At 36.3% G+C, this 14159-nt stretch overlaps 2 protein-coding genes across 5 annotated transcripts in view; one reads left to right on the top strand and one right to left on the bottom strand.

Annotated features, from left to right (window-relative positions):
- sgsm1 (small G protein signaling modulator 1) overlaps positions 1-14159 on the bottom strand; it is a 101679-nt gene that overhangs the window by 7294 nt on the left and 80226 nt on the right. For all 4 annotated transcript variants that reach the window (XR_004223461.1, NM_001112951.2, XM_031905007.1 and 1 more), the window contains 11 exon segments: positions 13566-13630; positions 12441-12586; positions 10312-10440; positions 8803-8985; positions 6276-6347; positions 5187-5783; positions 4849-4973; positions 3341-3423; positions 1944-2053; positions 1444-1540; positions 374-541 (listed from right to left, as the gene is read on the bottom strand). Coding sequence is in view for 3 of the 4 variants with exons in the window: in NM_001112951.2 (NP_001106422.2) it covers positions 374-541; positions 1444-1540; positions 1944-2053; positions 3341-3423; positions 4849-4973; positions 5187-5783; positions 6276-6347; positions 8803-8985; positions 10312-10440; positions 12441-12586; positions 13566-13630 (1775 nt within the window). In the remaining variant the exon portion in view is untranslated.
- tmem211 (transmembrane protein 211) overlaps positions 1-14159 on the top strand; it is a 68544-nt gene that overhangs the window by 37355 nt on the left and 17030 nt on the right.

The following is a 14159-nucleotide window of genomic DNA, read 5'->3' as shown; positions in this document are numbered from 1 at the left end:
AAATTCCCTAACCCACCCACTGTTGCATTACCTAAGATCTAATATGCATAGTGTCTTTTTTTATTTTACCACTTAAATGGTGGGCTGAACTGAGCTACTGTGATCTTTTTTAAAAGAGGCAGATGACTGGATCACATGAGGTCCCATTAGTTAAGAATTATATCAATGGCAAAATGGAGTCCTTGCCTTGCATGATTTTTCAGTCAGCCGCTGTCAGTCACTTATGCAGGTCATTTGATTAAGCAATACTGGCTGGTACATGGCCAGATTTAAGATAAAGTGACACAGCTTTCGTTAGTGAAATTATATCTTTAAGCATCAATTATAAGGATTTGTTTTACAAGCACTCATATTTTACTATGTAATTACTTACCATTAAAGAATTTGATTATATCTGTAAAGTCCATATTATTCTCAAGAATAATATCCCGATAAACCTCTACTAAAGCTAAGGCAATGAATAGGACAAAATGGGCAGAAGAAATATGCTTGGCTGCCCAAATGGTCTCCCAAACTGAGAAGACATCATCATATACCAATTCTGTTAAAAAAAGGAAAAATTATACATTACTTTAATAGTAAAAAATGAAACAAAATAATAAATACTAAGCAGTTAATAAGGTGCAATAGGTTTGTGCTTTGAAATAAGAAATTATGGTCCAACAATTTTACCTGTGCTTTCCATTAAACAAATAAATTATCTCTTTTTTTATTGCTATGACTTTAACTTATCATCAATGTGCTAAAGCAGAGCTGAATGTAATAATAAAGGCACAACATGCATCCACACAGATCATTAGCTCATGCTGCAAAGAGCTAAAGGGTTTTTTTACATGTGAGTCATCAGAAAGAAAAGCAAATTAAATGCTCTTTTCATTTCACAAAGAGCCCAATGAAACTGCTTTATACTGTGTTGCAAAGTAAGCAAGGACTACTGCAAATAATGATGTATAGTTTGTTGAAGCATAGAATCAAAAGGTTCATAAAAAAGCTCTTCCAATGTTTGTCATTTGAGTAAGAAGGCAGACTGTGCTAACCTTCTGCCCTAAAACATTTCTGAGATAATCCTCAAATGTAAGAGTATTTATTTCGAATAGCAGAAGTCTTTGTCAAGAAATCTTTAATTCTATATTGGGAACTATGCAACCATTTACTTGGCTACTGATGAGACAGTCTCTTTATGATCATGTGCTCCACGACTGACAAATCTTTGTGACTTTTGTGGTAGAGCAATAATTTGTTTTGACCTGCGCTGTTTGCACCCTTAATTTTCTAAAGTGGAATACAGCTGTGCTAATGCTACTCTAAAAAACCCAAAAGTTTCTTTATAAAAGAAAAATATAACAAAAACTTTATTTAATATGCCTGTACTACTATAACTTGAGGTTGTAATTTAAAGCACAATGTGGCAAACTATCAGTGCAGACAGTAGTAACAGCTTACCCCGTTTAAAGTCGAGAAGGAACCAGCGGTAGCAGAAGTAGAAATGAGTGTAGTCACCATTTTGATGCATAAGTTCAAAAAGTTCTGAATCCAAAATCTGCCAAGAAAGAACAAATGTGAAATCCATGATAGTTACATAGAATTATAATACTGCTCTTCCTGCAACTTGGTGGGAAAGGATTTTAAATGTAAAACTCGCTAGCATTTTTAACAGCAGACATTTAACAGGCATTTGCTTTGCTTTGAACTGTATGCCACAACAGTGTGGGGCGGCGAGCTAGGTTTATGAGCTCTAGTAGTGCCTGACTGCACGAACAGCAGTGTTTTTACTAGAGTTAAAGGGAGCTAATGTGAACATCTATCTTCGTAAAACAGAATTTCTGGCACAGAAAAATGTAAATTGATTGCTAATACATTGAATCCATAGTTTTTAACTGATACTATAGATTATTATATTATTCTTAGTTATTACTCTGAGCAAGTATCTGGCTGGCTCATACCTGTATCAGAGATCTCATATTTGCAAAGTGTGTGTCCATGGCACCTCCATGAGGAAAGTTCTGGTTCATCCTCTTCATCAGTTCAGTAAAACAGCTGAAGGCCTTTGCCTCTGCATACAAATTATTGTGGCATCATATTGACAAAAGAAAAATACTCGACAGTGCAAAAAGCAAATTTCTGTCTCTTCATGAGAAATTAAATCTTCTTTTTAAATATAATTTTCACTTCTTATAATTTATTATACAGAATATAATGTTTAAACCAAAAATTGTAATATTAGACTCAAAAGGGCCGATTCACTAAAGTGCGTTAAAACGTGCACTATGTAAAGCATGCGTTAAAAACTTTATTGCGTCTAATTTTTCGCATCTTAAAGAGATACTGACACCAGAAATTAAACCTTTTTTTACATCATAACATTGTCTTTGCATGACCTTCATTTTTGCCATAAAAGTATTTGCCCAATGCTTTTATATTACCTGTCTGATCCCCCATGTTCCCCTATAAGGGGGCTGCCATATTCGTCCAGCAGGAGGCCGTTCGCATTAGAAGCTATAACTGACAGTTGTCAGGTTTAGGAACTTCATGTAACCATTATTTACAAAAGCAAATCTCTCAGCGAAAATCAATCAACATGACCTATAGGCAACTTTTTATGTACATTCATATTTTGAGGAGTCATTTTTTAGTGTCAGTATCACTTTAACGCACAATTCACCAAAAGCATACTTGCGTTAATTTAGATGTGATGCTGCTTGTGTTATTTAAGTTGCTAAGGCTATTTTCGTGCAGTATTTGACGGAATGCACGCTAATCGACGCAACGCACACAAATAGTCAACGCATGCGAAAAAACACACGCCATATTAGCCATAAACAGCATTACTTTCGTAAAACTACTTTTATGAAAATGACCATTTCCCTGCAAACTGGAGGCTGCATCACTCTAGGGCCAACACAGACTTGAATAAATAACACTGCAAAGTCCATATTGTTTTGCCAAAAGCTCATGACTTTTCTATAATTACAGCCTGCCTCAAGTAGGTGTTATTTTTCGCACAGGCAAATGCGATATTTAGCGCATCTAAGTGTTTGTGAATCATGTGTTAGTATTATTTCTGCGCGCTAATTAACGCAATGCGGTTAAATTAACACATTCTGTTGCGTGTAAATTAACGCACGCAATATGCGACTCAACGCATGCGATAATACTTTAGCTAATCGCGCATTTTTTTTCGCGTCAATTTTTAAGCAAAAAAACGCGCAATAAAACTTATCGACCTTTAGTGAATCAACCCTAAAGTATTTTCAGAAACACAATAAAACTAAAAATTATGGCATTACCCATCAATGTTTACTAAGATGGAAAAAAAACAAAAGAATACAGAATGTCATACCATCATCTAGAATTACCAAGAGAGGAGCCAGGAGATCACACATGCCTTGAACATATCCAATCTCAATGTGCTGCCAGACATAGCTAGTAAATACAAAGTGCACTATTAGCAATGCAAGACATTCCACTATAAGGTTAAAAAAAAAATTTGAGATAAAAAGTACTAATTTTGTCTCCACTTTAATACATAGCGCCACTTACTGCAACTAGATATTTAGGGGCATATTTCTTAAAAGGAGAAATTACAAGACGCAGCAGTTGGCAGAGAGAAATGTTGCGACTCTCTCTAATCATTTGTATGGGATTTTTAAGGGAATATTTATCAAAGGGTATACTCTCATTTTTACCCTTTTATAAATAAAAATACCCAATAGCATGTTATGATTACTGCTCAGGGACAAAAGTGGTGATCATAAATTGTTCTCTGCAACAATAACTGATTCCAGTGACTCCAGTGAAAAACTGGCTGCTCTGGGGCACACCGCTTTATACTGAGGCAGGAACCGCTTGGCAGTATAGTAGATAGTATTTCTGTCCATTACCTTTGCACTATTATTAGGGCCATATTTTCTATATAGACACCCAAAGACCCATGTCTAGGCTAGCAGCTTTAGTGCAGTGCTAAAAAAAAATCTCCCTAGCCCACTGCCAGACACTTGTGCCTAAATCTGTGGACTGAGCTGATGAATTGAGTAAATACTTTTTTACTCATTTGGCACTTACGCAATTTGTACCACACATGTGAAAATTTCTGCTGCTGATGCACCATGTTAAAGGGTTCATGACGCATCAACAAATAAGAAAGTAAGGCTAATGCCACACGAGGCGTAGGGCTGAAATTTTCGGCAAGCGGATAAACGCTTGCCGAAAATTCAGCCCTACACCTCCTACTTGTGCCTGCACCCGAATGAATGGGATACGCTCGGGTGCAGGCACATGTAGCCGATATACGCATGAAAACGCGAGACTTTGCATTCTCTCGCGTTTTCATGCGTATATCGGCTACATGTGCCTGCACCCGAGCGTATGCTTGCCGAAAAATTCATCCCTACGCCGCGTGTGGCATCAGCCTAAAGTGGAGCTGCAGCTCCTCTGCATATCCTGTATTTATAATCAGGATGTCAGCTGAAATGAAACAGGAAGATAGGCATGCTAGTGGGCTGACTGGTTGGATATCACAGAATTTCCCAGCGCATGGCCACCCTAATTCTTACAGATCCTATTCTACCTAATTGATCCACCTATACTCTGATGTAACTATCCAGAATTCCCCTTTATTGGCAAGGATGTTGAAGAACCTTTTTTTATTAAGAAGGTTAAGCAATCCTAGTAAAATAAAGCTGTACATATTTTAAAAATGCTAGAGCATTTTGCACCCTTAATTTTCTACAAAGCTACGTTTGTGCGGTATGATGAATACGTCACAAGAAATAACAAGGCGTGTTAGCTAATTTCATCCTGTAAGGTTAGGGTACAAAATCAAACCCCTTTCTTCAGAGTGTTACGAACCTGCACATGACATTGCGTAGCTTCTCTAAGTTTGCTGGTGTGAAATACCAGTAGTTGCGGTCACATCTCTGCACGTCCTTTTCAATACGATGTAGATTTATAGTGTACATGTCCAAGAGTTCTTGCTATAATTGTGAGCAGAAAATACAGATAGAAGAATTTATAAAACAAACACTAAAATAAACACCAGTGATATCAACAAAGTGCCATGTTTCATTTTGCTGTAATATTTAAAGCTGCATTACCAGCCACTATTTTTTTTATTTTTAAATGGAACCAAAATTGAATCAGTGGCGGCTCTCTATCTTCAATACAATATATTGCACATGCGAACTTACAGAATATGTCACCCCTGTTGAAGAAACCGGAGACATCTCACACACTGTAGCATCAATGACAACCAATGAGTCAAGCTGTGGATACAGACTCTCCATCTCTGGTTCTTCAGACAAGTTATCTTCACTTCCTACGAGGCTCTCTTTCTCTGCTTCACTGTCTGGCCACGTTTCTACAACGGAGAGCACAGCTGTCTCCTTGTCTGGCAGGAGATCGTCTGTGCTTTCAGTAATTGAAAGAAAATCATCCAGGCTCTCATTAGCGGTCACTTCTCCATCCAAGCTGTCCTGAATAGGAAGCACTTCTGCTGTCTTGTTCTCTGGCAGAATAATATCTGAGGTGGCTTGCTTTTTTACCTCAGCAGTCCCCTGTTTCATGTGCAAGTACAGAGAGTTTTTGTTGGTCTCCAGAGAGGCATTGTCATCGGTACTAAAGCTCTGTTCAGAGTACCCAGAGGTAATGGAGAAATTTCGTGAAGAAGGATGGCCTGAATCTGGAGAGCAGGTTCCATTAGCAACTGTTCCATTGGATATCTTAGTAGGTTTGCTGTCTTCACTTCTGGCTTCTATTTGTTCTGCTTCTTCTACTGACTCAAACACCTGTGACAGAATTACACATATCTTTATTGAGATTTGATTGTGTAAAACACACTAAGAAAACAAATTAAGCCCATCAAACGAACAATGTAAACCACCAAAAGTGAATATCTATAACTGTAAAATTTAAAGGGTCATTTTACCATTACCATGTATCCTTATATGTTCATTTCAGAACTAAAAGACTTGCTAAATGATATATGACAGCATAGTTCTAGTCACCTATAGCAACCAATCATAATAGTATTTACAGGGAGCTGTTTAAAACCAAACATCGTATTGGTTGCCACATATGGGATATGGTTATATATATACACCTACCAATTACAGTCAATATGCACAAACAGAAAATAGATAGTTTCAAATTAAAATCCTTCATGATTTTTTTTAAAAAAAGGCTACTTAAATACTAGGAATGTAACTATACAAGGTTTGTACTTAGATCAGCAAAACTCCTTTCCTTCAAACCCCTCAGGGAAACAAAGCTGGCGATACCTGTGTACTTGAGCTGGAATCACTCTGCAAACGGGCATGATTTTGCCTATCGGAGCTGCAGCTTTGGGAGGACTGTGAGAACAAAAACAATCAATGAGAACATGAGTAAAGCACCCAGAATACTGTATGTTGGTGATTACCAAAAGAAAATGAAATGTATTACTTTATTTACGACGAGATGACATGACAAATGTCGTACCAGTGCTACAATTTTGCACTGGAGCAAAGTAAGAGATACTGTTTTAACTTTTAATCCCTTGGAAAAGCTGAAAAATAATCTGTTTTAATTAATTTTAAAACAACAAAACTATGATGTGTTTCCTAAAAAGTAAAGCATAGCAGTATGCAATGGCTTGATGTTACCCTATACCTTATACATTTTTTACCCAGTCACCCAGGACTGTAAGGAAACAAAGAACAATGTTTTATCTGACAAATCATTTCTGGCACACCTCTACTTAGCTGCACTTAATTTTCTAACTTGAAGCCAATGTTATTATTATGGAAGGAAGTCAGTATATAGGTTGCAATTCACCTTACAAAACCTGCCCCTCCATAAAAAGAAGTAATCTTTAAATAAAATGCATATAGATTTAAATCAGATATAAGATGTCTTATACAACCACGGTAGACTAGAACCCCCTTGACAAGCAATCTGTTTAATCGCAGTGTGAAATACACTATATGGTCAAAATTATCCCAAGACACTCAATAATTAGTGGAACACATTTGTGGCTTAAAAAGGACACAAGCCACCCAGAACTTTATGAAAGGGCAAGATAAAATGTTCATCCTGTACATTTGCTTCCTCTTGTTTTATATTGTCAATAATTTGCTGCCACTACCTGCTAAAGATTAGCATTACTGCAAACATCTATGAGGCCACTTTATACAATGTATAAGAAAAACCCAAAATGAACTCTTGAAATAGTTTGAAATAATTTTATCACATGGGTTACATATTTATAAGGGCCCGTTGCAGACATAATGCAAAGCTTCCATTTCACCTACATCCCCATTTGGAAAACCCAAACCGTTTATTTAAAAAAGGGCATATACTAAAACAGCCCAGATAATTCTCACTGAAATAATTAATATATGTTTTACTGGTGGAAGGGGTGTATAACAGTCTTACTACAGCTAGAGGGAGTTCTGAACCTTGCCTATGCAATGCCTGTCTTTCTGTGTTTACATGACACTAATGACATCTAATGGGTAGCTGATGTATTACACTACTCAAAGTCTGTATTGCACATATATATCTGTGTTACAACTTGAATTTAAGACATAGGTGCAGTAAGAAACAAACTTATTCTGGATTCAGCTTTGTTCTGCTGCTGAGGTTGATGTCTTGTTTCAACTGTTTCCTCACTGTTTCAGTTGCCTTGGTCATGGGTATCAACTAGTGATGGGCAAATCTGTTATGTGACACTTCACCACAAAGTTGGCAAAATAGTGAAAATTCACAAAATGTTTTTTGCGTGACTTTTTCCAAGCTGTGCAGCTTTTGTTTACAATACTGAATCTATGGGTGTTTTTAAACTGCAAAACCTGGGGGAAAATTTCACCTATCACTATTCATAGACCATAGACAAGAGCAGAAGTAGGAGGTTGTTGATGAGTAAAAAAAAATTATTACCACAGGGTTGACAGGGAAATGTGGAAAACATTATTTATTGTGATTTCAGGAAATAACTGAATGCAAAAGGCTGCTGAAATTATAATTTCCACAATAATAGCTAGATGTGGCATAACTAGATGTTACTGGGTCCCAGAGCAAATTTAATTTAATATCTACCAAGATATATTGAAATTTCTCTTCACTCCTGGGCCCCCTTACAACCTCAGGGTCTGCTTCCTCTGTAATTACACCCCTGCTCTAGGGTTATTGATATCTGGGAAAAACAGACTAACACTGTTAACTTATTGTCAAACTCAAATATGCAAAATGTTATCTCATTTGATACCAACTGTGATTTTAAACTAAGTAAAATGACAACACCTGTTAACTCAAGTATTAAAACTGTACTTCATAATTCACTTAATAAACTTACCAGAGTAAAACCTAAGGGGGGGGGGTTCCTTTAAAGTTGAAGGAAAGGTAAATACTAAGTAAGCTTTATCAGAAAGGTCTATGTAAATACAGCCATAACAGTCCTCTATCAAAAGAAACAAAGGATTTCTTGTCTCCTTTTTTGTAAACATGTTGTTCCTGTGTTTTTCCTCTCAGAAAAATCCTTAATTCCAGTGGCCAGAGGCTGTGCTTTTCTCTCTTCTCTCCCCTCTCCTGCTCCCCAATTCTACAAGAATGTTATTAACTCCCTCCCCCCTCCCTTAGGAATGTGTGATTTGAGCTATAGGCTAGAGCTGGAACAGGAAGCTACTTAAAATGGCAGCTGCTGTCCCTTTGTTTTCAATAGAAAATATGTGATTACACCACAGAAAGAAATAAAACAGAATATGCATGCTTACAAGTAGAATCAGAGTGTGAATAGCATGTTATGACATGGGCAGGACTGCTACTGACCTCATTGCTGACTGTAGAGTCCCTGTGCATCATTCTTTGGATTTGGATATCTAGACTGGCACCCGAAGAACACTTTAAAAGAGCAGCTGCATGAGATTCCTTCTCCCGTTGCCTAACAATAGCCTCACAACCCAACCACTCTGCCATGGTCTGCTCATAGCAGGCACGAATTTGTTCGTCTACCTGTAGGAAATTTTGAATTAAAAGACAGAGTTCTTTATCTTACAAAATGCTACATTGTTTTATAATTGGAAACGCAATTACAAATGTTTCTGATTCTTTGTCGTTAGCTTGTCATCATTACAGAAGTCAACCAGTAGAGCCTCTAGATTTTTGCTAGAATAAAGAGTTTGTAATTCTTTGGTCCGGTTACAGAAGAAGATGAAAGTATTCAATTAAAAAAACAGTTGTGATTCTTGTGTCATGGTGTGTCTAAAGCAAGCACACAGGTAGCAGCAGACATAGATGTAGAAATACCATACTTCATACCAAGCTTTGAATTCCTGGAAAAGCAGCTGAAAGTTTTGAGGAGTTTCCATACATTAAAGTCTTTTGTTAAAATACACAAGGAATCTTGCCACACCCTTTAGCTCAGAAAGAAAAATGTTGCGCAGCATCTAAGCACCAGTTCTTTTTACTTTAATGTCATTAGAAGATACTTATTTTAAGATTGAAGCTTTGAATTAAGTAAACCAGGGGTACCCAAACTTTTTTACCCATGAGCAAATATAAAAAAAAAAACTGGGGAGAAACGCAAGCATGTTCCTAGGGGGTAACTAATAAAGGCTGTGATTGATTTTTCGGTAGGCCAATGTGGACTGGCACACTACCGAAGGTTCTGTTTGGCAGTACACGTCTTTATACAGCACCTATCCGTATGAATAATTGCAAATACACAGAAAAGAGATATTTCTGCAGACAGAATAGTAGTAATAGGACACATGGGTTAGTAATAGGACACATGGGTTACTTTATAGGAATAGTCTTTCCAAGCGACACAGTGCCAAGGAAAGATCTGACCATCTAGTCCACCTTGAGTCTTTAGGTGGAGTTCTCCTTTAGGTTAACTTAAGTATTTTATAGAATGATCTCTTTAGTTGGTCTTCATTTTTGAAAGTTTTTGAATTATTTGCCTTCCTCTTCTGTCTCTTTTTAGCTTTCATAGGGGGGTCACTGACCCTGGCAGTCAAAAGACTATTGCTCTAGGAGGCTACAATTTTATTGTTACTTCTTTTTTATTACTTACCTTTCTATCCAGATGCTCTCCTGTTTATCTTCTAGCCTCTCTTCTAGGGTAAATTTGGACCCTAGCAACCATAGAGGGTACTGAAATTCTAAACTGAAGAGCTGCTGAACAAAAAGCTAAATAATTCAAAAACCACAAAATACAAGAAAACTATCACTAGTGACATTTATCACCAAGAGTAGCCTGCACAGAAGAAGCAAGGTAAGCTGTTATTTACATTATTCACAGCAACTTTAAAAGTGATCCTTTAGCACAGAACTTACCTCTCTTCTATCTTCTTCTGTCATGCCAAATTGATAGTGTCCAAGAAGAAAAGGCCAAACTTCTCTCCTGATCTCATGTTGAATGCCTCCATAGTAAATCAGACGTAAAAGCTCCTGCTCTTCATAGCTCTAAAATAAATAATAAAATTATTTGTCTTCCTATATTTTATGTTATTTAACCCTATGAATAGCATTGGCATTAAGCAACATTAAGCATTAAGCAACATTAAGCAGGTGGCAACCCTAGGAGAACCACATCGTTGAACAGCGATTAAAGCAGAACAACCACTTCAGTAGAACTTTTGGCACATCAGTAGTGAGGTTGTATACTTTTTTTCTACTGACCCATGCAGCTCTCACACAAATAAGCAGTGTTGGAGTCCCTTAAAATCCTGAGGCTACTAATGGTAGGTTTAGGTTTAAAGGGAGAATTAATAGGCCACATATTCAAATTTTCAAAGCTAACAGGTTACAAGTATAGTGAGCAGCCTGCCTAGGGCTAATAAAAGTGTGAATACAAAGCATAGAAAGCAATTCATATCATTGTTCCTTATATACTTAAGAAGTATTTTAAAAGTTGTTGCAGGACAACATTTTTAGCACACGCCAATGTTGTAATTATGTGGGAGTGTCCAAGGTTGTAAGTGCCCTTCCCTTTTAATACAACATCGTTAAAATGCCAAACTGTTATACAGGTACTTACAAGAATTCCAATGAAGAAAACTTGCACATAAACCTTGAACTTTAAATATACAATCTCACCTATATTATATGTTTATGTGGGTGTGTCATACTGTAACCCCAGCAGAAAAAAATAATTTGCAAATAAATTGATTTTAAAATAATGTACTTCATACACTAGCACTGTGAATCATTTATTACATAAATAATTTAGTTTGCTCACGATTGTGCCAAACCACTGCGCAAATAGCAAAGTATTAATGTATTTGGTCTAGTGGTAGGTGCCCATTGCTTGCTGCCAAGTTGTTGCTCATTTTGTTTGCATTGCTTAAAAAATGTTGAATTAAAGTAAATGTGTCAAAAAAAACCCTCGTTTTTAACACTAACATATGTTTATTAAACATCTGGCTTGTTCCTCTTTAGTAAATGGGTCCTCAGAGAGTAATTGCAGGTAGCAATATAAAACACTATAGTGGTCACTTGCAAATACTGGGGAGAGTATCGGAGTGTTAAGGGCCACAAGAGCATGTCCTAAGTATTCATTCAGATAGCACTTATTCTCCTAATCTTGATTGCTCTGTTCCTTGCACATAATTAAAAATCTGCAGCAAGGTTCAGACCACAGTGTCATGGGACACAGGTCAGTCCTATCCTTACCACTTGCCATAGAAAGTACAGGGTGCCACTGCAGCCTGTGTCCTAGTTTTCTTCACAGCTTCTTCATTTCTTTATAGTGAGTTTCAGTTAGTCCAAACCAAGACTCATTTTAGGTATCACCAGGTTAATTATTATTATGTCATTACTGATGAATGCTCAAGAAAGATAAACCTTAGTATGTGGCTAATGTATGCCCATTGAGGTCTGGCGCTGAGCAGTGCTTATCTCACTTTGCATGCCTAAAAATCATAATAAACTTTTCTATAGGTATAGATTGGCAAAGTTGTTCGGGGTTTCGGCTGTGGCATGGTAGGGAACTTGTTACATGTTGAAAATAGCTGAAAATAGCAGCCTTATAAAACAGCTGGTTGCACTTGCAGAGTTCAGACCTGATTTTAACATACTCTAGAAATACACAAATTTGTCCTGAGTTTATTTCAAGCTTTAAATTATTGTCTTTACTAGGATTCCTGCAACATAAATGTGGGTTAATATTATACTCTTACATATTTTAAACGATTTTATGAAAAATTTGAACTGTACGATTTGAACAACCAAAAATACAGATGTACATATAAAAAAACGTATTAACCTTGTGGGTTGTCTTGTGGGTTTCGTGGGTACGTTGAATATTTGTTGAAAGTACTTGTATCATAATTTCTTTTTAGAGATTTCATTTTTTTCTTATGTTCTTACCTGCTCTTTTGGTAACATTTCTGTGGAGTCCATATTTAATAACAACATACTGAAAAAAACTTTTCACGACTATAGTAAAAACCACAAAATCCTACCTTACTATCTTCTAAATATTTTTGCCAGATTGCCACAGTCAGCCCAAAGCTTGCATCAACAGGCACGTCAGGATACACAATCTTATGATTAACCAGCGCTGATAAGTGTGTTCTCACAGTTGAAAGGTGTCTGCAGTAGGCAAGCCCTGTTGCAGATAAGATTGTTATAACTGATAAATTTTAGATCCTTTTCCTTTTTTTTAACTGATGAATCAACTTCTAAAAGGACACTAAATTCCCCTGGAAAAAAACAAGACATTTGCAACCATCCATCTGAATAAAAATGGTGTAACTGGTAAATTTTGATTCTATTTTTTTTTAATTAACTTCCAACCAAAGCCACATCTATATATAATGAAGCATTTTGCTAAGCCTTTATTTTAAAAAATTCCTACTTACTTCCGGGAAGGGCCCCAAGAAAATCTACATTACCACCAATGCTAAATGCTAAGGTAGGGATCTAGAACTGACATAGTCTGAACTATTTGTTAACTCATTACACCAACGAATATGAGCAACTAACTTCAAAAAAGCAAATCTACAGCTAACAATGTTTGGTACTTTAAAAGATAAGGTAGTGTATGATCAGAAGTACATTCCTTTATCAAGAAACAAACCAGTGGGGTAAAAATAATCAGTAGTAGTAGGAGTAGTTTGCTTACAGTTCTCACAGAAGCCAACATCATTCTAAGCACCTTTCTGACAAAAGAAAATGTAATTCTAAGCAATGTTCGAATTAACATGAAACTTTTTTAAGGGTTTTAAAATGATACAGAAGTGTAATTGTTATACAAAGCATTATCTGTCTAACTTTTTATATTTTCTGCACCTGGAAAAGAGTTATAACCGGAAAACAGAAAAAGCTAACTAATTTTTAACTACAATTACATTTACGAATAACTTTAAAAACACTAAATATGATTAATTAATGTATATTAAAATGCTACTTACTTTGTTTTTCATTGTGCAAATAAAAAGAATTCTTGCTGAAGACCCCCCCTCCCCACAAAATCAAACAATAACAATTCCAACAGTTATGAAAGCATTATGTACAATATTGGGTTAAGATGTTAAGGCTGTACATGGATAGCCTATAAAATATAAATAAAAACTATTAAGACTTACATCCATAAAATGCACGAGAAACAATCTGATACTTCATATTGTCACAAAGCATTTTTAGTGGAGCTCTAAAAAAAAAAGAAGAATAAAACAGCTGCTTAGTCTACTAGTCCTGATCCACAGCTTACTTTACTGCTACACGATAAAACAGTTTAACTGGAACAGTGGAAATTAACGCAGCAGCACACATGCACTTGTATAAAAAATGGCTCTACACAGTCAGCATACACTAAACTACACAATAGTGATATCAATTGAAAATTCTGTAGTTCAGATTAATACAATGTGAATTGTGCAAAATGTTAGTTAAGATTTGTATCAAATAAATATACTATAGGTATTTACACTGACATAAGGTTTCAGCATGTCATTTAGGTTACAAGTTCCATGGGGGAGAATTTTCAGCCTGTGGATAAACGCAGGTCAAGAACCCGTCCCTATGCTTCAAAAATATTATTGTTCTGACAGCACATGGAGCCAGTGTGTCAGCTAGAAGCAGGCACAATAAGCGGAATTCAGTGCGAAACTACTTGTGTATGTTCAAGGGTAAACATAGGCAGAGAATCCACCCCATGTCACACAACCAAAAGCTTTTTT

The sequence above is a fragment of the Xenopus tropicalis genome, chromosome 1, assembly GCF_000004195.4.
Source record: "Xenopus tropicalis strain Nigerian chromosome 1, UCB_Xtro_10.0, whole genome shotgun sequence".
In the NCBI taxonomy this organism is placed as follows: Eukaryota; Metazoa; Chordata; class Amphibia; order Anura; family Pipidae; genus Xenopus; species Xenopus tropicalis.
This window is presented reverse-complemented; position numbering and strand designations above follow the sequence as displayed.